Raw genomic sequence first — 26,275 nt, 5'->3', positions numbered from 1 at the left:
TCTATTTGTAGAACACTTTACAGTTTGCAAAGCACTTTCGTATATTATTTCAGCACTCTGGCAACTGCCCTGTAACTCTGGCTTCCTAGAGAAGTTTCCTGGCATCCTGCACCAGTGGTATTTCATGACAGGATATTGATTTAGTGTGTGGATGGTGCCTCATCCCGCACAGCAGAGACAGAAGGTGGGGTTTTGGGGTATTTACACAGCTGTTTGACACTTCCAAAGCTACCCAAAATTATATTTTTGAAAACTGATGCTGTTCCCAGAGGGCGGGAAGCATGCTTTCATTTCGCTTTATTATAAATCTATTCATACTGGGGCAGTTAAATATGTATTGGAGATGCCAAGCAACAAGGACCCTGGATGCTGTATTCAGTCTGTTTCCAAACCTTTAGGAGGAATTTAAACTTCAGTTCCCTGCAAATGCTGCAGAGTCCTTGAGGCTGTCATTTGCAAACCACTTCATGCAGTAACTGTGTGTGGGAAGCCTGCACACACCATCCGTGTGGATTACGGATGGTTTTGCAGACTCAGCGGAATGTTTGGATCCATCGACAGCTTGATCAGAATCAGAGTCATGTATCAGCCTGCAACAGGAAAATAGTTCCTACTAGATGGAAACTTCCCACAGGGAGGCCAGAGTTGAAAGCAGTCACTGGTTTCTGCTGCTTTAACAGCAAGTCATAGAATCACAGATTTTAAAACTGGAAAGGATCTGAGAGACCACATCTTCTCTCCCCTTTATTTTATGATGAGGAAACTAAGGCATAGAGAAGTGAAATGATGACTACAAGATCACATACACAGTCTAAGTACAATGCTCTTTCCACCGTGCCATAGTATTTATTCCAGAAAACACCTAAGCCACATATTGTTTTGCAGATCAAAGAAACTGGCATGATTTAGGGTCACGCTCGTGGTCTGCCCAGCTTCCAGTGCAAACACGAGACCCTGATTTGTTATCACCAGCAGCTTTTGAATGAATTGCCTTGTGATGCCTTATGTCAAAAGTAGTGTCACAGTTAGAACCAAGATATCTGTAAACGTGGTGTCATGGCACAGCCTCTCCGTGGCATGAAACCAGAGCAATACTGTACCATTCACCTCATTATCAGATTAGCTGCGTCAAAAAAAATGTATTAAATACTTTTATCCACCCTGCACCCGACGGTTCATCAGATGGGAATGGATGACATCAAGTCCCTCAGCAGCTGCTTTGCAGTGAACAGCAAAACTCAGGGTAAGAATGGCCCAACACACAACCTGAGGCAAAGCGCTTTACTGGTATGGGCAAGGCAGGTTTTCACTGCTCACAGTGGTTTGTTTGTTTGTTTTTTAATCCATCATGGAAGACTTCTCAATCCTAAAAAGGGATGGTGGGAAAATCTGGCATTAAGCAGGACATTTCCTTTGCTCATGAACGGCTATAACCCTCCTGCCTTTCCATTTTCTACTCCTTCTGCCTGGAATGTTCTCCCACTCTCCCCTCCCTCAGTCTTCTCTCAAGATTCAGCTTAAGTGTCACCTTCTCTGGGAACATTTCCTTGACTGTTTTTTTTTTAAATTTTTTGGCCGTGCCCGTATGGCATGTGGAATCTTAGTTCCCTGACCAGGGATCGAACCCGCGTGCCCTACATTGGGAGTGAGGAGTCTTAACCACTGGACCGCCAGGGAAGTCCCAACACTGCCCCTTCTTTACCCCACTCCAAGCTGAGTTCAAGCATCCTTTTTCTGTACCCCGCCCCCACCCCACGTGAATCCAACGCTTCCTCTCTCACCCAGCTTGTCACACAATACTGTAGCTTTAGGTTTATTTGTCTGTTAAAAGGCACACACCACGTGCGCCATGGCCGCTGAGCCTGCATGTCCGGAGCCTGTGCTCCGCAATGGGAGAGGCCACAACAGTGGGAGGCCCTCGTACCGCAAAAAAAAAAAAAAAAAAAAAGGCACACTCCATGGGGGGAAAGAACATTTTTCATATCAGCATTTTTGTTTTTAATTTTATTGAAGTATGGCTGATTTACAATGTTGTGTTAATTTCTACTGTACAGCAAAGTCAGCATTCTTTTTGACTGGAATAATGCCAGGAACAGTGTAGGTTTTTGATAAACGTCAGTAGAATGAATTCTTCTGCTTGCCATTCAACCTCCCCCTTTATCTGTCCTCTCTTACTTTGCCCAAATCCTTAATGTGATCAATTTCCTCCTCTTCAAGCTGCCTCCTAATCTACCTATAAATGCCCCCAAGCCAAATACTATCAGGGACACTCCTATAGTTGAACTCTGGGTCTATTGCTCATTGCAACAGAGGATGCATACCATGGGGAAGGGTGGGACATCTCTGGAAGAAAGTATTAGAAAGAAATAGGAGGGAATTCCCTGGCATTCCAGTGGTTAGGACTCCGTGGTCTCACTGCCAAGGGCCCGAATTCCCTGGTCGGGGAACTAGGATCCCACATGCTGTGCGTTGCGGCCAGAAAAACAAAACAAAACAAAACAACCCAAAAAACAAAATAGGATTGGCTTGTGTTGGATGGTTTGTATAACGGATCAGAGAAGTGGGGTTTTGCTCTGTATTGGAGGCTGTCAGGAAACAGGGGTGATTCTGTGATTGGCTATCAGTAAGAATGAAGCAAAGCTAAGGCTGTGATTAACAAAGAATCTGCAGTCATTCATATTAGCCAAAATAACAGGGGGATGTTTGGTCATTTCTGTGGTTAGAATAATGTTCATACTTTTGCCTGTGTTCAAACATCAGTGATTATGTTTTTGTGTTGATCTATCGTGGTCACAGAATGGCCTTGTCTGTGCTGATGATTTGCAAAATTATTTCTACAGAACACTAAGGCCTAGCTAATAATACCAGGCCAGCACCCAGATGCCAGGAGCTGCTTTTCTCTTTCTCATAACCCACACCCATTCCTAACTTTCATCAATCTGTTTCTCCTCTTAGGATGCTATTCTCCATTCCCCAGCAAACTCCACAAAACCCCATCTTCCCCGTGAGGCTTTCCTAAATACTACTTTCTCCATTAGAGTATCTTTTCTGAATGCATCTAAAAGTCTTGGTTGGCACACCACAGTTTAGTACTCAATTGTGTTCTAGCCTGAATTGTTTGACTTGTTTCACACATATTTTTTTTAATAAGTTTATTTATTTGTTTTTATTTTTGGCTGTGTTGGGTCGTCCTTGCTGTGTGTGGGCTTTCTCTAGCTGCGGTGAGCGGGGGCTACTCTTTGTTGCAGTGCGCGGGCTTCTCATTGCGGTGGCTTCTCTTGTTGTGGAGCACGGACTCTAGGCGCACAGGCTTCAGTAGTTGTGGCACGTGGGCTCAGTAGTTGTGGCTTGCGGCCTTTGAGCGCAGGCTCATTAGTTGTGGCGCACGGGCTTAGTTGCTCCGCAGCATGTGGGATCCTCCCGGGCCAGGGCTCGAACCCGTGTCCCTTGCATTGGCAGACAGATTCTTAACCACTGCACCACCAGGGAAGCCCTAGCATGTATTTTTCTTCTTAGTAGATTGTAAACCTTATTTAGGGGCAGGGCTGTTTCTCATACTTCAGGATCCTCCAGAAATGAGCGCCCGCTGAGGTGAAACGAATGGCTGGTCTGAGTAAGGGGGAGAGGGCAGCTTGCTTCTGTAACACAGCTCTGAAAACACAGCTACAGGCCTGCAGGGGAGAAACCATTAGCTTGCCCTTTCCCCTGCTGGCTGCCATTTCTAACACCCTGAGCTGATCTTCCCATCAAGAAAGCTTTTTCCAATTTTTCTTTAGGAGCAATCATTTCTTTCCAAGAGTTATTATTTTTTTTGGCACTCTCTCCTGTCCCTACCTGTCTGAAAGCTCCTTGAATGCAGGATCTACCATTAATGCATTTTTGTCTCCTGTCACTCTCCCAAAGCACCTGGCACCTGACTTAGACGGTGGAAGGAAAGGACCAGCAGTTCCCGACCAACCCCATCTCCTGCCTGGCTCGACGCAGAAAGCGGGGTGCATCAGAGCTGTCTCCTGTCGGGCCGGGTGGGACGCCTATGAGGCTCACTGCAATGGTCTTTGGCACAAGACCTCAGCCTGGGCAGTTAGCCGCACGCTCTCCGGCCCATCATCACTGCCCCGGGTTGCTCCTTAGGAGGACACTAAGCAGGTTTGGGGAAACTTTAATTAAAAGCTGCGAGTTTCAACCACTCTCCACAGAGACGCTGGGATTCGTCAAAGCTGGAGAAGTATAAGCAATTGACATCGACCGCAAAGCCAGCAGGCAGAATCAGCTCGGTTTCCACCGCCGGGATGCGGTTTGCTTTCTACAAAGCCTACTCACGGATCAGCCAATCACACTACCCGAGAGGGCGTGGTCGCCAAGTAGAAGGTGGAGAAGGCGGAGCCGAAGCCTTGATTAGCATCCGGTCTGGGGCGGGGGGCGGGGCCCAGAGGCCTGGCAGCGCCGCGTCTGAAGAGGCTTCAAGTTGCGAGGCCGAACACCAACGGCCATGTTTATTTCTGGCAGGTCAGCTGACTTGGACTAGCTCAGGGCCAACACGTAGGCGGTATCCCTTTTCTCTGGGGAGCGGATGAGGCCCTCCCCTCACACACTTCCCATCTCTCCGCGCGCGCCCCCGCCTTGCCGGTGAGCCTGTTTGGCGGGAAGTTGGCTTAGTTGGCCTACCTGTGGCTCCGCGGGTTCTGTGGTCCCCGCCTTGTTTTTCCCCAGAAGCTTCTCAATCTTTCGTCGGTCATCTCGGCATAAGGCATAGTACCCCTTCGCACGGAGGACGCCATGGCTCCCAGGAAACGCCCAGAAACCCAGAAGACCCCCGAGGTGGTTGTGCGTCCCAAGAGCAAGAGGAACAGAAGCCCCTGGGAGCTGGAGCCCGAGGCCAAGAAGCTCTGTTTGAAGGGCCCCGGTACTGCCTGCGCCTGCTGCTTTAATTAATTCCGCCATTTGGGGTTCTCACACAGGAGGCTGGAGTGGGGGGTGGGTGCGCCTGGGTCCCTGAGGCCGTCCCAAATTATGAACGCCTCAGGCTGTGCATTTTGTCTGCAGGTCCTATGACACCTTAGAGCTTGGGCTTAACCTCCCTCAGGTGACAGGAAGAGGCAGATGAGCTCCATTACAACAGACACAACGGACTTTTCAAATTCCTTGTTTGTACCAGAATTTTTACACACTGAGGACTGCTTAAGATAATCCTACTTTGCCTAGTGGTGTGTGTACTTAATTTCTCTAGTCACGATTGCTAGCTGTATGTCCTTGGTTTAACTGCGGAAACCCTCCCATTTCCCTCCTTCCTTCCTTCGAAAACTCATTCTTAGGGGTTTATTGGGGCTTGAACCTGGGGCTATAAGGAATGTAGGGAACTCCAAAGACAGGGGGTTGTTGATGAAGTGTTTTTTTTGTTCATGAGAAGAAAGAATCGGTTGTCACGAGGCGGGATTCATAGAGATCAGGTCCTCAAATACATGTTGGTAATCCAGAGTTGCTTTATTCCTATTCTAGGTGGATCTGCCTTCCCCAAAGTAGCCTAGCGAATTTAGCGCCACACCGGACCCTAAGGATCTGCTGGTTTTAAGGAGAAGAGATTGGACTTAGGGCCAACCACTGGTCACCTCTACATTATTTTAATATAGGATTTAAAGAAACTGCTTTTCCCGAAAAGTCACTTCTATGCTGTCCTAAAATCTTTTTATTGTGCTTTATATATAACTTTTAAATTGTCACCCAACCCTATCACTAGTTTTCCAGCCCAAACTGGGAAGAGTTCTGCAGTTCTCATGTGTTTCTTTGGCTCAGTTCTCAGGAACCCCGCAAGATCATAGTTTCACTTCAGAAGTACTATTTTGGGGAATGTTTTTTGGAAGGGGCTGAATTCCTACTCACTATTTATTTGTTGTGCTGGGTGAGACTGAGCAGAACATGGAAAAACCTTAGGAGATGATAAGAGAGATTGTCTATGCCGAATGAAGGAACAAGGCTTTCTTTTGGGGATGTTTCAGCAGAAAAATCTTTGAGTGAGATTGGAGCGGAAAATATTTGTCTGTTCTGCTTGGCAGGTCCTAGCAGAAGATTTGACTCAGGCTGCCTTTGGGCGGGGTTGGCTAGCCTGCGGGTCCCGCCACCATGCAGCATCGTCAGGGCCCTCCACCAGCATAAGCTGGGCACAGCTGCCTGGCCATCACTACAGCAGGTGAGGCGTTTCCTGGCTGAAGAGCTCAAGGGTTTGCATGGTGCCTTTTTTTTTTTTACTGCTGGATGGTCCAAAATTAGATGCTGGGTTGGTTCAGTGGGTCGGCGGAGTGGTCAGATCACCCCCATCTTGTTGACTCCTGGGCACTCAGTCATGTAGAAGTGCCCACTGGGCACTCAGCCATGTAGAAGTCCTATGCTGTAGGGCGTCCCAGCAGGAATGCACCCTGCCTCCTTGCTTTCCATGATTAGATCATGTATATTGCAAATATTTTTATGCACAGAGTCAGGCAGTTATTTTTCCTTTAGTGGGAGGACCTGACCCCACTTATCTATGCGGGAGTCAGAGATTGGCAATTTACCCTTACGTTTTAATTCAACTTAATTTTTTTCTCTCTGTATCAGGGTCTCCAGCAGTCCTTTTTGAACTCTCTGGCTTCTTACCGGATATTCCAAAAGGCTGCCCCTTTTGACAGGAGGGCCACATCCCTGGCGTGGCACCCAACTCACCCCAGCACCCTGGCTGTGGGTTCCAAAGGGGGAGATATCTTGCTCTGGAACTTTGGCATAAAGGACAAACCCACCTTCATTAAAGGGGTGAGCAGTTCCCTGTGCCAGACGATAGTGCTGAAGAAGTGTGTGTTGAAGGGATGAAAAGTCATCCGGTAACAAGGAGATAATTGGGATCAAAAATAACTGTGGGTATTTTCAAACGGGTCAATGGTGATGATACTCAACTCTTTATTGAACGCCTGCCCTTAAAATATTAGGAAGTATGAAATATTGATCACCCTCGTAAATCACCTAGAATCTAAGCCCTTTCTTACCTCCTTGACCTCATCTTGTACTACTGTCTTTCCTCATTCCCTATGCTTTAGCCATACTGGCTATTTCTATTCCTGAAGCCGAGTCTTTGCACTTGCTGTTCCCTTTGACTGGAGTGCTCTTTCCCATGGTTTTCTCATGGCTGGCTCCCTCTTACCATTCAGGTCTCGGCTCAATATATTTTTTCAAAAAGGCTATTACTGACCGCTCTGCCTAATCACTGATGACTCCCTATCTCATTATCCTGCTTCACTTTTCCCCCACAATGTTTATCAATATCTGAAATGTTTTACTTCTTTACCCACTGGAAGGTAAGCTCCATGATGGCAGGGACCTTGTTTTTCTGATTTACCACTGTAACCCCAGTACCTAAAACAATGTTTGGCCTAGATAGCTGCTTTGTATTTGTTGAATGAATGAGGGGCTTAGAGTATAACTGGATAGGTGGGATGTCTACCGACAAGATAACTAACAATACAGCAGTACAGATGCTAAATGCTACATACAGAACATGAGAGAAGGAAGAACCTCTTGTGAATTAGGGTCAATAGAGGTTTCATAGATGAGTGAGGAGTGAGGAAGAACAATATTTAGATAAATGGAGAGAAAAGGAGGAAAGGCAGAGTGTGTTTGGGGCAAGGTTTGGCATAGAGCTTTTTAGGGGTGCTCTTAATTGTGCTAGTGTTTGTCATCAGTCGCTGAGGGGTGAGGGTATTGGCCCCTCCACCAAAGACAAGACCGCTAGCTTGCCCAGCTGGGGACTGACATTGGAGGGCTATACTGTGAAAGGTGATGCTCTGGGTTTAGAGCAGGAGCCACAAATTCACATGCGTAAAGAAGCCAGACAGATACAAGAATGATGTAGGGTGGTGGTTAGTGGTAAATTGGAGATGGTTGACAGGTGGGAATCTAGGTCCTGAGGTATCAGATCTGATTTTTTCAAATGAAGACTGAAATGTTCTGACTTTAAAAAATTGTAATGAAACACATATAAAATTTACCCTCTTAACCATTTTTAAGTTTACAGCTCAGTGGCTTTAAGTACATTTACATTCTTGTGTAACCAGTCTCCAGAACTTTTTCATCTTGCAAAACTGAAACTCTGTAGCCATTAAACACTAATTCCCCATTCCTCCTTCCCTCCAGACCCTGGCAACCACATTCTGCGTTCTGTCTCTGTGATTTTGACTAAGTATCTCATACAAGTGGAATCAGACAGTATTTGTCCTTTTGTGATAGGCTTATTTCACTTAGCACAGTGTCCTCAAGTTTTATCCGTGTTGCAGCACGTGTCAGAATTTTCTTCCCTTTAAAGGCTGAATAATATTCCACTGTATGTATGTACCACATTTTGTTTATCCATTCATCTGTTGACGGACATTTGGGTTGCTTCCACCTTTTGGCTTTTGTGAATAATGCTGCTGTGAACGCGGTTGTACAGATATCTCTTCGAGCCCCAGCTTTCAGTTCTTTTGGTTATGTACCCATAGTGGAATTGCTGGATCACATTGTGACTCTATTTTTCATTTTTTGAGGAACCACCATACTGTTTTCCATAGAGGCTGTACCATTTTACATTCCCGCCAACAGTACTCAGGGGTTTCAATTTAAAATATCCTGGTTTTTAATGTTGGGAACTAAGTGAAATTGAACATGCTCTGTAGCTAAACAAAACACATTTGTGAACTGGATTCTGCATTAGCTCACTGTTTTTCTACCTCAGGTTTAGAGGCCAAAGGTAAACCCAGGATGAGTTCTTTTAAGTGGAGGGTTTGGAGAGCAGCTCATCAGAAAAGGCCAGGTTAGGCAGGCTTGAAGATTAGGATTCAAGGTATGAGATCAGTGTTCAAGAAAATAAGTGCCTGAAGCCCAAAGAAAGGCAGCCAGGGGATTACTTGGTGGTCTGTCTACCCAGCTGGTGAGACAGGTGACCCCCAGGAGGGGTAGCTTTAAGTTGAAGTCAGAACCCAGAGCTCAGGCAGGAGGAGATTGGTTTTTTTCCTAGGCATCCAGGACATGGGAATAGAGAACTTTAAGAAACAGCCTAAGAGTGTCCTAGGGGAAGAGTTTCCTGACAAAAAGGGGAATGATAACTGCTTTGAACTTGTGTCAGGCTGAAGCTGCTTTTGGTTTATATCACCCTTTATTATGATGTACATTTAAGTGAAGTTTCCTTACACACTGTTGTGGAGATTGGTCTGGGCATTTGAACTCTGTGACTAGTAGGGAACTAGGTTGTAGCAGGAGAAGGGTAGGTGGTCTGGAGAACTGTCTGTTTTTACTCCCAGGAACTGACGGCAGAAAGTTGATTTGAGACCAGTGACTGAGGGAGCAGCAGTGCTTCATTTTGTCATTTCTTTAGTCATCTGACCTTGGCTCTGATCTTAATCTTTCAGGCCCTTGGCAAGGGGACATGTATTACATTTTCAAAATGAAGATTATTTTATTCTCATTGTAAAAATGACCTGTGCTCATTGTAAGAAATTCAGGCAATACAGAAAAAAGTATAAAGAATAAAGTAACTATTACCTGAAATCCCCATTTGAGGCATCTTTATGTGCGTGTATATACTGTTATACACACCCGTTCTTCTACTTATATTTTTATGTAAATATTCTATCCTAGAATCTGTTGTATTTTACTTATTAGATCATATCCTAGTTTAGTCATCTTGTACCAGATGACGACCACTTAAAAATATCTTATTTCCTGGACTTCCCTGGCGGTCCAGTGGTTAAGACTCCATGCTTCCACTGCAGGAGGCACGGGTTCGATCCCTGGTTGGGGCACTAAGATTCCCACATGCTACTGGGCCAAAAATAAATAAATAAAATTAAAATAAAAATTTAATTAATTAATTAAAAATTAAATTTAATTAAAAATTAAAATAAATAAAATTAAAAAATATATATCTTATTTCCTTTTTTTGGTAATGCCTTTGGTTTTGGTATCAGGGTAATGTAGACCTCATGTAAAGAATTGGGAAGTATTCCCTCCACTTGAATTTTCTGGAATAATTTGTATAGAATTGGTACTATTCCTTTCTTAAATTTTTTAATAGCATTCACTAGTGAAGCCATCTGTGCCTGGAGTTTTCTTTGTTGGAGGGTTTCTAACTATGTATTCAATTTCTTAATAGATACAGGGCAATTTAGGTTATCTATTTCTTCTTGAAGGAGCTTGGTAGTTTCTTTCAAGTAATTTGTCCACTTTATCTAAATTTTTGAATTTAGTGGTGTAAAGTTGATCATAGTATTCCCTTATTATCCTTTTAATATCCATAGGATCTGTAGTAATGTCCTCCCTCATATTTCTTTTTTTTTTTTTTTTTGCGGTACGCGGAGCTCTCACTGCTGTGGCCTCTCCCGTTGCGGAGCACAGGCTCCGGACGCGTAGGCTCAGTGGCCATGGCTCACGGGCCCAGCCGCTCCGCGGCACGTGGGATCCTCCCGGACCAGGGCACGAACCTGCGTCCCCTGTATCGGCAGGCGGAACCCCAACCACTGCGCCACCAGGGAAGCCCCCTCATATTTCTTGGTATTGGTAATTTGTGTCTTCTTTTTTTTTTTCCCTAATCAGTCTTGTTAGAGGATTATCAATTTTGTTGATATTTTCAAAGAACCAGCTTTTAGTTTCATTGATTTTTTTTCTCTGTTGTTATTCTGTTTTCTTTTTTGTTGACTTTTGTTGTATTATTTTCTTTCCTATGCTTACTTTGGGTATAATTTGCTTTTCTTTGTCTGGTTTCTTAAGATAGAAACTTGAATTGTTTATTTGAGACCTTTCTTTTCTAATATAACCATTTAATGCTATACATTTCCCTCTATTTCTTAACTGCATCTCACAGATTTTGTTGTGTTTTTGTTTCCATTCAGTTCAAATTATTTTCCAAATTCTTTTTTTTTTTTTTTGCGGTACACAGGCCTCTCACTGTTGTGGCCTCTCCCGCTGCGGAGCACAGGCTCCGGACGCACAGGCCCAGCAGCCATGGCTCACGGGCCCAGCCGCTCTGAGGCATGTGGGATCCTCCCAGACCAGGGCATGAACCTGTGTCCCCTGCATCAGCAGGCGGACTCTCAACTACTGCGCCACCAGGGAACCCCCCAAATTCTTTATGATTTCTTCTTTGACCTATGGGTTATTCTGAAGTATTCTGTTTAATTTCCAAATATTTGGGCATTGTTGAGATACCTCCCTGTTATTGATTTCTAGTTCAATTCTGTTATGAACAAAAGACATTTTACGTGATTTCCAGTCATTTTATATTTTTTATTTGTATTTTGGCTGAGCATACGGACTATCTTAGTGAGTTTTCCATATGCATTTGAAAAAAAATGTGTATTCTGCTGTTTTGGGGTGAATTTTTTTTTTTTTTTTCCTGTGGCTGCACTGCGCAGCATGTGGGATCATAGTTCCCCGACCACGGATAGAACCCATGCTGCCTGCAGTGGAAGGATGGAGTCTTAATCACTGGACTGCCAGGGAAGTCCCTGTTTTGGGGTGAATTATTCTCTAAATGTCAGTTAGGTTAAGTTGGTTGATAGTGTTGTTTAAATATTTTGTATCTTTTTTTTTCTTAATGTTCTGTATCCTTATTGATTTTATGTCTCATCAATTATTGAGAGAGGAATATTGGAATCTTCAACTATAAAATTGTGGTTCTGTCTATTTTCCTTTAGTGTTTGCTTCAAGCATTTGGAAACTCTGTTATTAGGTGCTTACACGTTTAAAATTTTGTCATTTTGATGAATTGACAACTTTGTCATTGTGTGATGTCTCCCTTTACCCCTGGTAATATTTCTTGTCTTGAAATCTTTGTTTGATATTAATGTAGCCACTGCAGCTTTTTTATCATTAGTATTTGCATTGTATATCTTTTTTTTCATCCTTTTATTCTTAATGTATTTGTGTATTTGTATATAAATGAGCTTCCTGTAGATAGCATGTAAAAAAAAAATCCAATCTGGGAATTCCATGGTAGTCCAGTGGTTAGGACTCCTAAAACTAATACAGTGTTATACGTCAATATCTCAGTAATTTTTTTAAAAATTTCATTTAAAATAAAGTTAACCTGTGGGAAGTTCCTGGTGGTCCAGTGGTTAAGACTTGGTGCTTTTTGTTATAAAGCAGAAGCTAACACACCATTGTAAAGCAATTATACTCCAATAAAGATGTAAAACAAAAAAAAAAGACTTGGTGCTTTCACTGCTGAGGGCCTGGGTTCAGTCCGTGGTTGGGGAACTAAGATCCCACAAGCCACATGGTGGCACAGCCAAAAAAAAAAAAATCCAATCTGACAATCTCTACCTTTTTTTTTTTGGGGGGGGGTACGGAGGCGTCTCACTGCTATGGTCTCTCCTGTTGCGGAGCACAGGCTCCGGACGCACAGGCTCAGCGGCCATGGCTCACGGGCCTAGCTGCTCTGCGGCATGTGGGATCTTCCCAGACCAGGGCACGAACCCGTGTCCCTTGCATCGGCAGGCGGACTCTCAACCACTGCGCCACCAGGGAAGCCCCAAATCTCTACCTTTTAATTGGAGCATTTGACCATTTACATTTAATATGATTATAAATATGATTGGGTTTAAGTCTGTTATCTTATATTTCTATTTGTCCCATTGCTTTGCTCCATTTTTCTTTTTTTCTTGTCTTCTTTTTGGTTGAGTACTTTTTATGATTCCATTTTATCTCCACTATTGGATTATTAGTTACACTTCTTTTCCTTTCTCTTTTCTCTCTTTTAGTAGTTGTTCTTGGGTTTATAATGTACATCTCTTTTTTTTTGACCACACAGCTTGTGGGATCTTAGTTCCCTGACTAGGGATTGAACCTGGGCCCTTGGCAGTGAAAGTGAGGAGTCCTAACCACTGGACCACCAGGGAATTCCCCACAATGTACATCTTTAATGTAAGAGAGAACCTTCAAATAATGTTATACCACTTCACATGTATTGTAAGACTCTTACAACTATATATTTACTTCTGTTTTCTCCCTTCTGTCATTGTCCTACATTTTACTTCTACATATGTTATAAACCCTACATTTTTATTTTTGCTTTACACAGTTATCTTTTTGTTTCTGTTTTTTGTTAAATCTTTATTGAGATATAGCTAATATATGATAAACTGCACATGTTTAAAGTGTACGATTTGATGAGTTTTGACATACGTATACAACCATGAAACCATCACCACAATTAAAATAATGAACATATCCATCACCCCCGAAGTTTCCTCACACACCTTGGAAATCCATCCCTTTCTTCCCTCTGTTCTGACACCTGAAAACCATTGATCCACTTTCTATCCCTATTGATAAATTTGCATTTTCAAGGCTTTTATATAAATGGCACCATACAATATATACTCTTTTTTTTTTGGCTTCTTTCATGCAGTATAAATATTTGAGATTCATCTACATTTTTGCATGTATCAGTAGTATTTTTTTTCTTTCTGAGTAGTTTTCCAGTGTATCGATATACCACAGTTTATTTATCCATTCACCTGTCGAAGGGCATTTGGACTTTTTCCAGTTTTTGACTGTTGCAAATAAAGCTGCTGTGAACATGCATGTACAAGTCTTTGTGTGGATATATGTGTTCATTTTTCTCGAGTAAATACCTAGTTGTGGAATAGCTGGATTGCAGGGCAGGTATCTTTTAAAGATATTTTTTATTTATTTTTATAAATATTTATTTATTTATTTGGCTGTACTGGGTTTTAGTTGTGGCACATGGGATCTTTGTTGTGGTATGCGGAATCTTTAGTTGCGGCAAGCGAACTCTTAGTTGTAGCATGTGATCTAGTTCCTTGACCAGGGATCGAACGCAGGCCACCTGCATTGGGAGCGTGGAGTCTTAGCCACTGGACCACCAGGGAAGTCCCTAAAGATATTAATTTTTATTTTTTTTTAATATTTACTTTATTATTATTTTTGGCTGCGTCAGGACTTAATTGGGGCATGCGGGATCTTCGTTGAGGCACACGAGATCTTTCATTGCAGTGCGGGCTCTGTTGTGGCACATTGGCTTCTCTCTAGTTGTGGCGCTCAGGCTCCAGAGCACATGGGCTCTTTAGTTTTCAGCAGGCAGGCTCTCTCGTTGAGGCGCACGAGCTCTGTAGTTGCAGCGCACGGGCTTAGTTGCCCCATGGCACGTGGGATCTTAGTTCCCCAACCAGGGATCGAACCTGTGTCCCCTGCATTGGAAGGTGGATGCTTTACCACTGGACCCAGGGAAGTCCCAAGATATTTTTTAAATGAGAAAAAAACTTCAATATTTACCCACATATTTGCCATCTCCAGGGCTTTTCACTCTGTATGATCCAGACTTCCTTTTGGTAACATTTTCCATTTTCTTTCTGCTTAAAGAGATTCCTTTAACATTTCCTGTAATGTAGGTTGGTTGGTGATGCTTTTTTCCCTTTTGTTTGTCTGAGAACGTCTTTATTTTGCCCCCCCTCCTTTTTTTTTTTTTTTTGAAGGTAATTTTGCTGGGTATAGAATTCTAGGTTCATAGGACTTTTTTTTTTCTTTTAGTACTTTAAAGATAATTTCTGATGCAAAGTTTGCTCTCATTCTTATGTTCCTCTTCATGTGATTTTTTTTTTTTCTTTTGGCTGCTTTAAAAATGGTCCCTTTGTCATCTAAAGTAATATTCACAGGTTCCAGGGATCAGGGCATGGACATCTTGGGGGACCATTATTCAACCTACTCCAGTTAGCATGGGTCTAAGGCAGCCTGTAGTTTAGATGTGAGTTGACCTCACCCTGAGGCAGTACCCTTCTGAGGACTCTACTCAATGTTCTGTATGTTAAGAATTTTTTCATTCTGGTTGGTGAGAATACAGACTGTTCTGAGGATTTCTCCTTCTACTCACTTCTGGTGGTTTTACCTCAGCCTTATGTAGTTTCCTTATACATATTTACCCAACAATATTTACTCCAAGGCCTGAGGGGACCCCTCTGAAAATCTCCAGAATGCTCTCTCTGTATATCTCCCCCTCCAGCATTCTCCCCCACAAATTCTTGCCCCGTTGGCTTTCCCAACTTGTCACCTCAGCTTAATGAGACTATTAGGCTGTTTGGGTCCTCTCTCCCTGTGCTGCAGCCTGGATACTCTTTCCAAGCAGTAAGCTGGGACAATTGCAGGGCTGCCTCATTTCTTTCCCTCTTGTCTTGTGCTGCCTGTTGCCCAATGTCTGAAAACTCATTTCATGTATTTTTTCATTTTTTTTTAGTTGTGTAAGGCAGGAGGATATATCTGGTTTCTGACACTCCATCATAGCTGGAAGTAGAAATTCATACTTAACTAATTTTAATAGTTTCTCTGAGGATTTAAATTTTTTTCCTACACAGTTTTGTCATCTACAAATAAATGAGAGTTTGAATTCTCACTTTACCATTTTTTCACTTCTTTTTTTGCCTTATTCCATTGGCTAAGACCTCTACTACTTTGTTGAATGTTGGCTATAACAGACATCCTTGTCTTATTCTTTTTTTTTTTTTTTGCGGTATGCGGGCCTCTCACCGTTGTGGCCTCTCCCGCTGTGGAGCAGAGGCTCCGGATGCGCAGGCTCAGTGGCCATGGCTCACGGGCCCAGCCGCTCCACAGCATGTGGGATCCTCCCGGACCAGGGCACGAACCTGTGTCCTCTCATCGGCAGGCGGACTCTCAACCACTGTGCCACCAGGGAAGCCCCTTGTCTTATTCTTGATTATAGAAGGCTTTTATTTTTTGTCATTAAACAAGGTTTCTGCTACTTTTTATTGTGATAAGATATACATAACAGGAAAATTACCATTTTAAAGCATACAATTCAGTGGTACTAAGTACATTTACATTGTTGTGCAACCATCATCAATATCCATCTCCAGAACTTTTTCATCGCCAAAACTCTGTACCCATTAAACAATGACTCTCTATTACCCCTCCCCTCAGCCCTACTAATCTGTTTTCTGTCTCTGAATTTGATTATTCTAGGTACTGCATATAAGTGGAATCATACAATAAATATTTGTCCTTTGGGGTCTGACTCCTTTCACTTAGCATAATGTTTTCAGGGTTCAACCATGTTATCCTTTTTGTAGTTGAATAATATTCAATTGTATGAATACACCAAATTTTGTTTTGTCATTCATCTGTTGATGGACATTTGGATTGTTTCTGCCTTTTGCTGTTATGATTCAGCTGCCATGAATGTTCATGTACAAGTTTTTGTTAGAACTGTTTTCAGTTCTTTTGTGTATATACCTAAGAGCTTGTTTGTTTTTAAAACTTGTTTTTAAATACTTTTTATCAGATTAAGTTCCTCTTTTATTCATAGTTTGCCAGAAGCTCTTATCGTGAATTATAATTGAATTTCATCAAATACTTTTTTGTCTCTTGAGGTCAGCAATGATTTTCTTCCTCTATTCTATTAATGTGGTAAACTACACTGTTTTTTGTTTGTTTTGGTTTATTAGTTATAGTCGATTTTTTCATTTAAATGTTATTTTTTTCACTCTTTTACCTTTACAGTTATATTTCTAGCAAGTGATACTGCTTCTTTTAAAAACTGTGGGAAAAGCACATAACACAAAATGTATCATCTGAAGCATTTTTCAGTGCACTAACACTATATTCACATTGTTTTGCAACAGAGTTCTAGAACTTTTTCATCTTGTGAAACTGAAACTGTGCCCACTGAATAACAACTCACCATTTCCCCTTCCCTCCAGCCTTTGGCAACCACAGTTCTACTTTCTGCTTCTATGAGCTTGAACTACTTTAGATACCACTAAGTTTTGGTGGTTTTACGGTTTTACTGTGGCTATGTCAGAGAATATTCTTGTAGGAAGTACACAATAAAGTATTTGAGTGTGATGGGACATCATGTTGGCAATTTATTATCAAATGGTTCCGGAAAAACAGTTCTTTGTGCTATTCTTGCAACTCTTCTATGAGTTTGAGATAGTTTGAAAATAAAGTTTAAAAAAAAAAAGATTGTTTCTTCCTTAAATATTTAGTACATTCACCACTGAAGCCATTAGGATCTGGAATTTACTTTGCAAGAAAGTTTTTAGTTGTGACTCAATTTCTTTAATAGATACCAGCATATTCAGATTTTTCTTTTTCATCTTCTGTCAGTCTGGCAAGTTTGTACTTTTCTAGGAATTTGACTATTAACTCTTAAGTTTTCAAATTTATTGGCAAAAGATTGTTTATGATGTCCTCTTATTATCTTTTAAAATGTCTAAGATGTATATTGATAATGTTTTCCATTCATTAAATTGGTTATTTGTGCCTTCTTGTTTGGTCATTCTCACCAGGGATTTATCAATTTAATTATATTAGTCTTTTCAGGGAACCAACTTTTGGCTTTGTTGATTCTTTCCACAGTGTATTTGTTTTATTTCATTAATTTCTGTTCTTCTTTTTACTTTCTTTGGTTTTAGCTTCTTGTTTGTTTTACAGCTCCTTGAGGTGGATGTTTGAGTCATTGATATTTAGCTTTTTTAACTACCATTATGAATATGCTCCTATGAATATCTGCATACAAGTTTTTACATCAACATATTCATTTCTGTTGAGTATATATCTCTTGGGTGTATATATCTCCTGGGTCATATGGTAACTCTATGTTTAATTTTTTGAGGAATTGCCTGTTTGCCAAAGCAACTGCTCCATTTCACTTTCCCACCAGCAATGTAGGAGGGCTTCAGTTCTTCCACATCCTCACCAACACTTAACTGACAAAAATTGTACATATTTAAGGTGTACCACATGATGTTTTAATACATGTATGTACTGTGAAATGATTACACCATCAAGCTAATTAACATCCATCACCTTACATAGTTTTTTGTGTGTGCATGCGCGCATGCGTGCTGAGAACACTTATCTACTCAGAAAATTTCAAGTATACAGTACAGTATATTAACTATAGTCACCACGCTGTACGTTAGATCTCAAGAATAACTGAAACTTTGTACCCTTTGACAAACATCCCCCCATTACCCTGCCCCCACCCCAGCCCCTGGCAACCACTATTCTACTCTCTGCCTTTGTGAGTTTGACTTTTTTAGATTGCACATGAAATTGAGATCATTCAGTATTTGTTTTTCTGTGTCTGACGTCCTCCATGTTCATCCATGTTGTTGCAAATGGCAGGATTTCCTTTTTTTTAAGGCTGAGTAGTATTCCATTATACACACACACATACCACATTTTCTTTATCCATTCATTCATCAGCAGACACTTAAGTTGTTTCCGTATCTTGGCAATTGTGAATAATGCTGCAGTGAACACAGGAGGACAGAACTCTTTGAGAAACTGATTTCATTACCTTTTGATATACACCCAGAAATGGAATTACTGGATCATATGGTAGTTCTATTTTAAATTTTTTGAGGAACCTCCATACTATTTTCCATAATGCCTCTACCAATTTACATTCCCATCAACAGTATTCAAGAGTTCCCTCTTCTCCACATCTTGGCCAGCACTTGTTATCACTTGTCTTTTTGATAATAGTCATTCTAACAGGTGTGAGGTGATATCTCATTGTAGTTTTGCATTTCCCTGATGATTAGTGATGTTGAGCACCTTTTCATATACCTGTTGGCCATCTGTATATATTCTTTGGAAAAATGTATATTCAAATCCTTTGCCCATTTTTAATCAGATTGTTTTCTTGCTATTGAGCTGTCCGAGTTCCTTATATATTGTTAATATTAACCCCTGATCAGATATATAGTTTGCAGTATTTTCTCCCATTCCATAGGCTGTCTTACAACACTTGTAATTGTCTTTTTGATTATAGCCATCCTAGTGGATGTGAAATAGTATTTCATTGTGGTTTTGATTTGCAATTCCCTAATGACTAATGATGTTGAGCATCTTTTCATGTGCCACTGACTATTTGTGTATCTTCTTTGGAGAAATGTCTGTTGAAATCCTGTGTCCTTTTTTTTTTTTTTTTTTTTTTTGGCTGCACTGTGCAGCTTGCCAGATCTTACTTCCCCAACCAGAGATTGAACCCTGGGCCACGGGAGTGAAAGCGCCAAGTCCCAACCACTGGACCGCGAGGGAATTCCCTTTGTCCATTTTTAAATTAGGCCTATTTTTTAAATGTATACTAATTACAATTATTTTAAAGCCTGTGTCTAATAGCACCAATACCTGGATCTCCTGTGAGTGTCTTTCAACTATTGTTTTTTCTCTTAGTTATTGGTTATTTGATATTCTGGGTAATTTTAGATTTGATGCCAAATATTGCATATAAAAACTTGTAGAGATATAATTTGAAGTTTTGAGTGCTGTTATTTTCCTCCAGAAAGAATTTCTTTCCTCTGGCAGGCAGGTCAGGTGGAATCAGATCATCTTAATCTGATCAGCGATTGAAATGATTTGAATCTGGACTTCAGTCTTTGTGAGGGATGGTCTGTTTCCAGTTTGCTCTTATTTTTAGGGTTTCGGGGATCCTAGCTAAAAGCTGGGTTTTTCCCAAGACCTCTCCTCCTTGACAGGTCTGAACTCCAGTTTTTGCCCCTCTTGAGACGCACAGAACCTCTCTTCAGCTTCTCAGCCACCACTTTCTTATCTGCATACGACTCAAGAGGAAAAGCAGCATCGAAATGTCAGGCGTACCTCTCTGCTTCTCTTCTCTCTCTCTTCTCTTCAAGTCCTTGATGCCTTGATAGCTCTTCGTTGACTTCAGACTTTCCTTTGAAAACATGTATTTTTTCTGTCTTTTCTAGTTTTTCTTGACAGAAGGTTGGCCTGACACCAGCTAACCCACCATCACTGGAATTGGAAGTCTCAAACATATCTCTTTTTCATATTTTGTCCAGGTTTGGTTAGTCCTTCTCAGTGCAAGAGCTGGTCATAACCATTTAGCCCACCCTTGCTAGAACGCTCATGCGTTTTACCTTAAACTGTTTACATGTGTTTATTACTAACGCTTTGACGTAGGGCCAGTCCTTTTCTTGGAGTAAGTGTTCACTGATTAGGGTTCACCTGGTCTTACATAAACCATATCCATAATGCCTTTTTTATAGGGTCTAGTTTCCATTCCCCAAAAGTGGAGACATAACTTAAAATTAGTTGTGGAGCAATCTGATTGCAGATTCTTTTTAAATTTTTATTACTGTTTCCCACCCTAATTGTTTATAAGTATCTCACCCATGCTTAATTCAACAACTATTATTTTTAGCAAATCATTTTTTTTTTTTAGCAAATCATTTTTATCTAGTTTTTCCAAAGTGTTCATATGGATTTCACAGAAATAACAATAGTCTTTCTTTTTGCACATATTTCATCAGTTTAATTAAATTACGTTTGATGAAATGTTTTAAGTGTTTAAAGTTTAAATGTTTAATAAATCACATCATGTAAATTAAATTACATGATTACAATACAAACTACAACTGGCATACATAGGTTTAAGAACAAACACAACTAACCCTTCGTAAGCATAGAACTCAGCTAGTGGGAGCAGATTATCATATAGCAGCAGGGTTTGGTGAACCATGGGCATCAGAATGTTTTAGAGAGGGAATGGAAAGTACCAGTTAGTATGCTGATTGAGTTAAGTGGATGTTGTGTAAGAGGCCTTGTAGAACTAAGGCTGGGATAGCAACAGCATACGGGAGAAGTGGAGGAAGAGCCTTGAGGATGTAAAGTTCTTAAAACAGTGCTTGATATATAATAAACACTTAATAAGGTTATGCTACTGATGTCATGATTATTTTCATCATCATTGTCTGAGATGTCTGGAAAAAACAGGAAGGAGCTCAGATCTGACATCAGCCCTCCTAACCCAGCCACTGTTCCAAGCTGAAGCTCTTCTGAAAAGAGCAGTTATATGATAAACAGATTATGGTACATTCACACAATGGAATACTCAGCAATAAAATGGGATGAACTATAGATACAGACAGCAAGCTGGATGAAACTCAGGGGCATTACACTGAGGGAAATGAAAGAAGCCAGTCTCAAAAGGCTGCATACCGTATAATTCATTTATATGACAGTCTGTCAAAGGCAAAACAACTGTATAGTGATAGAGAACAGATCAGTGGTTGCCAGGGGATAGGAGTCGGGGGGAGGATGGGACTACAATGGGAGAGCACAAGGGATTTTGGGGGAAGTGACACAACTGTCCCGCACCCTAATTTTGGTGGTGGTTATTCAAATCTATACGTGTGTTAAAATTCATAGAACTGTATACCAAAAACAACAAATTTACTGTATGTTAATTAAAAAGTATGAAATTAAAACTAAAACCTTAAGAAACAGTACTGTGGAGAGCATCCTACTGTCTAGGCATCTAAGCTGGCCTGGCCCCAAGTGCAGTCTGGCTGGCTCTTGTGTCTGAGCGGAGTATATGCACCCAGGCCTGGTCCTCTTCCTGGGCCGTTGTCACTCACTGGCTTTTTTCTTCCTTGTGTTAGATTGGAGCTGGAGGGAGCATCACTGGGCTGAAGTTTAACCCTCTCAATACCAACCAGTTTTTCACCTCCTCAATGGAGGGAACAACTAGGCTGCAAGACTTTAAAGGCAACACTCTCCGAGTTTTTGCCAGCTCAGGCACCTGCAAGTGAGTAGTTTAACTCAGAGGGGAAAGGGCTTCTAGGCTCTCGGTGTAGTTCTGGCGAGAGCATCCAGGTCCCATTTCTTTCACCCAAACCTGGCACGGGGAAGAAAGGAAAGGTGTTAGCTCCTTTCCACGTTTCCCTCTCTTTCTCAGACTTTTTCTTTAGCTGCTCTTACTCTGGGCCAGGTGGGTTACTGCTTCAGGGAGCGGTTCTGGAGCTTCAGCTCTTCTGTCAGTCATTCCTGTATTAGACTAGACCTTGATTCTCACTGGACAAGTCAACATGGCATTTGTCTAGAAAGCCACTTAAAGCCTGGACCAGGAATGAAGAACTTAAGATTCCATTCCTTGCATTCACTGGGATGTAATGACCTGACCAGTTCCTTGATGGAAGCTTAAATGGATATAATCATGTCCATAAAGCACTCTGGACTCCCTAAGAGCAAGTGGCTGGAGAAATTACAAAATGCTTGTCACTTTGATTTCTAGCCAGAGACATGACTTTGCTCCCTAAGTATTTGGGGGTGTGGGGGTCTAACTAGCACTGGGCTGCCCCACAGGGGTAAGAAATACAGGAGCAATAGGACAGGTGATAGAATAGACTTACTCTTCCACAAGAAGCCCTCCCCCTGCAAGATGTTTACAAGGGATGCAAAAGGCAGTGTAGCAAGGATTTGAGGGAAAAAAATGTGAATCTGAGCTCTCCTGGCTGGGTATCAGGATCCCTGAAGCACCCTCCAACCCCATCTCTTCACATCATGTAGTCTGAGGGACAAAAGAGCAAGATACAGCTTCTGAGTTGTGTGTGCCTTTCCCCCTGAAAGCTCAGAAGGGGGCAGAAGTTCCTTTCTAGCCAGCTGTGAGGAACAGAGCTGGGCAGTCCCTGTTTGGTGTGTCACATCTCCTTTGGCCCGACCAAGGGTGGAGGGTGAAGGAAGAAAGCAATACCTGAGTCTTCCTCAGGACCCAGGGCTGAAGGGGGCAAGCCCGCCTGGGGACCTGCGTTATGGCTCTGGGTTTGGCTGCTTCAGGGACTCTGAGTAGCTGAGGATCCTGGGCCCAGCAGTAACTGGACAAGTTTCTGAGCCCCACCACCCCCATAACCTCTGTGGGGATGGTAGACAAGTCTGAGTGCTCCTCACTGGGAGTCCACGACAAGTTATTCATTCATTCAACAAATATTTATTGACTGTCTAATATACGTGAGCTGCAACAGTGAATAAATGGAACTTGCCTCTGTCCCCAAGAATCTTACAGCACAGTCTCTCCCTCCAGCTTCTGGTTTTGCAGCCTGGATGTGTCTGTCAGAAGCCGAGTGGTGGTCACAGGAGATAACGTGGGGAACGTGATCCTGCTGAACATGGACGGCAGGGAGGTGCGTTCTCTGGAGCCTAGGTCCTCCCCTTCCCTCCCTGACCCCCAGCCTCGGTTCTGCACCCCCCACCTGAACCGAGCTCTTCTCTGCAGCTTTGGAATCTGAGAATGCACAAAAAGAAAGTGACCCACGTGGCCCTGAACCCGTGCTGTGATTGGTTCCTGGCCACAGCCTCCGTAGATCAAACAGTGAAAATCTGGGACCTGCGCCAGGTTAGAGGGAAATCCAGCTTCCTCTACTCGCTGCTGCACAGGCATCCCGTCAACGCAGGTGTGATATACCAGACCTCGTCCTTCCTGCAGACCCTGCTGACCCGACCGCTTCAGGGGTTTTCCCTCAAAGTGTAGAAGCCACTAGGCCAAACCTTTATACCCCTGATAGCATCGGCCAAGCTGAAGTCCTGAAGCCTTTCTGACTCTAGCTGCTCGTATCAGCTGCTGAGCCTCTAGGATGTTTTTGTTCGCAGCCCAGATTCACCTCCCTTCCACCTGTCTCTAGAAAGGAGAGGGAGGGAGGGTGCCCCTGCAAGAGGCCTGTGAGGGCCAGGACAACAGGGGGCCCGTGGTTCCCTGAGCTCAGGGGCTTTTCACTTTGCCAGCTCATTTCAGTCCCGACGGTGCCCAGCTCCTGACCACTGACCAGAAGAGTGAGATCCGTGTTTACTCTGCCTCCCAGTGGGACTGCCCCCCAAGCTTGATCCCACACCCTCATCGCCACTTCCAGCACCTGACACCCATCAAGGTAAGTAATGGAGGGAAGGGAGCTGTGATCGTGGGATGGATCAGGTCTACCAGGGTGGGGAGAAGGGGGCAGATACAGAAGCCTTCAATGCTAGACCTCTTCCTGTGCTGACACAAAGCAATCTCTTATTCTCTGGCTCTCTCTGCACCTTTTGTCCAGCTCTGTGATCCCATTTTGCTGAGTTTTCTTCATGTCTCTTTGATAAGCTTATTTCCCTGAGTTTTTTCCACGCAGCCCAGATCTCACTGTGGGCACTTTCTGAGATCCTAACCCTCGGTTCTGCCCTTAGTTTCAGTTACCTGTGTGTGCAGCTGATCTGCAAGCTAATCTTAGCCCTCATTAGCGGCTTCTCTGGCCTCAGTCCCTAAGGCTTACAGTCTTCAAGTCCTGTGATTCTTTCCTGCTCATGCCCCAAGCAGTCTGAACTCTGCCAGTCCTTCTGCTTTACTAGTATATATTCTTTCCTAGAACCACAGCCCCTCTTCAGACCTCCAGATCTCATGCCTGTACTTCTCTAGTCAGTATAGCATAGTTCAGGCAGGCGGACACCCCCGGGGTTAGAATCCTTGAGCAAATTACTCAAATTTTGGATCCCAGTTTCCTGGTCTATAAAAAGCGAATAATGGTATCTGCCTGACAAGGTTGTTGTGAGGATAAATCCTTATACTTAAAGCACGTGGCAACATGCTTAGCGCCTAGTAAGTACTCAGTAAACAGTGATGACTTGGTAGTAGAGTGGCCCCCACGTACCTCAGATCAAATCCAAGCTCTCAGTAACATCAGGGTCCTTTAGCAGTTGGTGTTCCCCATGGATCCTTCCTTCCTTATCTCCCACTTGGTATCCAGCCAGCCCAACCAACAGCATCCCAGGTGTGACTTGTTTGTGACTTATTTCCAAGCCACTGCCGGTAGCACTTCTTCCTTCCTGCTAACCATGTCTTTTCTCCTTCAGAACTTCCTTGAAAAGCTTTCTTGGGAAAATCCCATCAAGATCTGTCATTCCAACAGCTGCCAGATCTGTTTTGAGCAGGGTGATCTGAGGAACACAGGTGTCCTCCCCTTCTTCAGTCACTAGCCATTTTCTACTCAACTCATTGACATTGATGGAGGAGGGAGAGTAGTGGGATTACTTCAGAACTTATTAGGTCCTATTTGGTTTTGCTTACCGGAGGCTTTTCGCTTTGTAGGCTTACCTCTTTGGTTCTTGTCTGGGTCGGGCTGATGTTAAAACATTTATCAGTTGGTATGATCTCAGGAAATGCAAAGGAGAGAGAAGGCCTGAAGGTGTCCTAAGGGTCAGGGAGGCCAGCTGGGGATTTTAAATTTGCAACGGTAGATGCGCACGCACTTGAAAACCATTCCTGTTGTTTCATGTAGGTCTTATCTCCATTATTAAATTGTTGGCAGTTGTATGAACAAGTGTTGTTAGTGGCAAAGATACTTTTGATGTCCCTCTTGACAGTGTTCTGCGTTTACTCTTGTGACCTGCCTCTCCATCTCCTAGGCAACCTGGCATCCTCGGTACAACCTCATTGTCGTGGGCCGATACCCAGATCCTAATTTCAAAAGTTGTACCTCCCATGAATTAAGGACGATCGATGTGTTTGACGGAAGCTCAGGAAAGATGATGTATCAGCTGTATGACCCAGAATCTTCTGGTATCATGTCGGTGAGGCTTGGGCCCTCAAATAATAATGGGAGGAAGCAGGGATTCATCTTACCTTATTGGATCAAAAATGACCAGAAATTAATCCTTATGTGCCCTTCTCCCAGTACCCTCATTCCCTCCTCATGCTTATCCCCTTGTCTCTGCAGCTCAATGAGTTCAATCCCATGGGGGACACACTGGCCTCTGTGATGGGTGAGTGAATCTCAGGCTGGTAAAGCCCACCCTACTCCCCAAGGTTCAGGGCAGGTTAACCTCAGCTTAGTGCTGCTCCATTCACCCCAGGGTCATAGTCAGTAAAGATGATGACCAGGGGACAGCGGGCTCTTTGGCCTAGGCCCTCCATCCCTCTTGCTTTGTCTTGGTCACAGCAATGCCTGGCTGCTGCCCAGTTTCCTGGTATCTCCTTACCAAGTCCTAGGTTCCCCACACCAGCCCCAAGTTTTCAGAGGCTGATAATGGATGGTGCGAGTCAGACTGGTCTCACTCCTCCTAGGTTATCACATTCTCATTTGGAGCCAGGAGGAAGCTGGGAAGCGTAAATGAGAGACATTAATGAAGGTGGGGGCCAAGCAAGGGCTTGGAGCCCCATGGGAACAAGTTCTGCGAGAAGAGGCGGCTTTGTGTTAAAGGGCCAGAGGTATCCGAGTCCTTAGGGTTGGAGCAGGGGCACTGGGACTGCGACACTGGGACTGGGACACTGGCATGTACTGTTCTGGACGTAGCTCCAGAAACTCCAGAGTTGGCGACCCAGCTGCCCCAAGGGTCCTTGCTATATCTAGCCTGGAGCCAAGCTTCTCTTTTCTCCTCTCTGACATGCAGTGGCAGAGGATCAGGTAGTGGTTTTCGATTTGTGTTCACTATTCACATGGCCAATAAAACCATACCCGACTGAGCTTCTGAGTGGGTC

The 26,275-nt window shown here is 43.0% G+C and overlaps 2 protein-coding genes across 4 annotated transcripts in view; one reads left to right on the top strand and one right to left on the bottom strand.

Moving 5' to 3' along the window:
* Positions 1-4,551: 4,551 nt before the first annotated feature.
* DDB2 (damage specific DNA binding protein 2) lies at positions 4,552-26,261 on the top strand. Its single transcript, XM_027114792.1, has 10 exons — positions 4,552-4,903; positions 6,051-6,184; positions 6,589-6,780; positions 21,441-21,586; positions 22,859-22,958; positions 23,051-23,228; positions 23,557-23,699; positions 25,204-25,368; positions 25,515-25,560; positions 25,862-26,261. Exons 1-10 carry the CDS (start codon positions 4,777-4,779, stop codon positions 25,909-25,911), a joined length of 1,281 nt encoding a protein of 426 aa, XP_026970593.1. The 5' UTR covers positions 4,552-4,776; the 3' UTR covers positions 25,912-26,261.
* The window catches only part of ACP2 (acid phosphatase 2, lysosomal), an 11,524-nt gene continuing 7,998 nt past the window's right edge, over positions 22,750-26,275 (bottom strand). The window contains exons 11-13 of one of the 3 annotated variants that reach the window (XR_003434452.1): positions 25,777-25,894; positions 24,450-25,420; positions 22,750-22,937 (exon numbers count right to left, since the gene is read on the bottom strand). The gene's annotated coding sequence lies outside the window, so the exon portion shown is untranslated. Of the gene's footprint in view, positions 25,421-25,776; positions 25,895-26,275 lie in introns of all 3 variants that reach the window. The other 2 variants (XR_003434453.1, XR_003434451.1) reach the window with 2 other exon arrangements.

The sequence above is a fragment of the Aethalodelphis obliquidens genome, unplaced genomic scaffold (assembly GCF_003676395.1).
Source record: "Aethalodelphis obliquidens isolate GAN/ISIS:26980383/991018 unplaced genomic scaffold, ASM367639v1 scaffold14, whole genome shotgun sequence".
In the NCBI taxonomy this organism is placed as follows: domain Eukaryota; kingdom Metazoa; phylum Chordata; class Mammalia; order Artiodactyla; family Delphinidae; genus Aethalodelphis; species Aethalodelphis obliquidens.
This window is presented reverse-complemented; position numbering and strand designations above follow the sequence as displayed.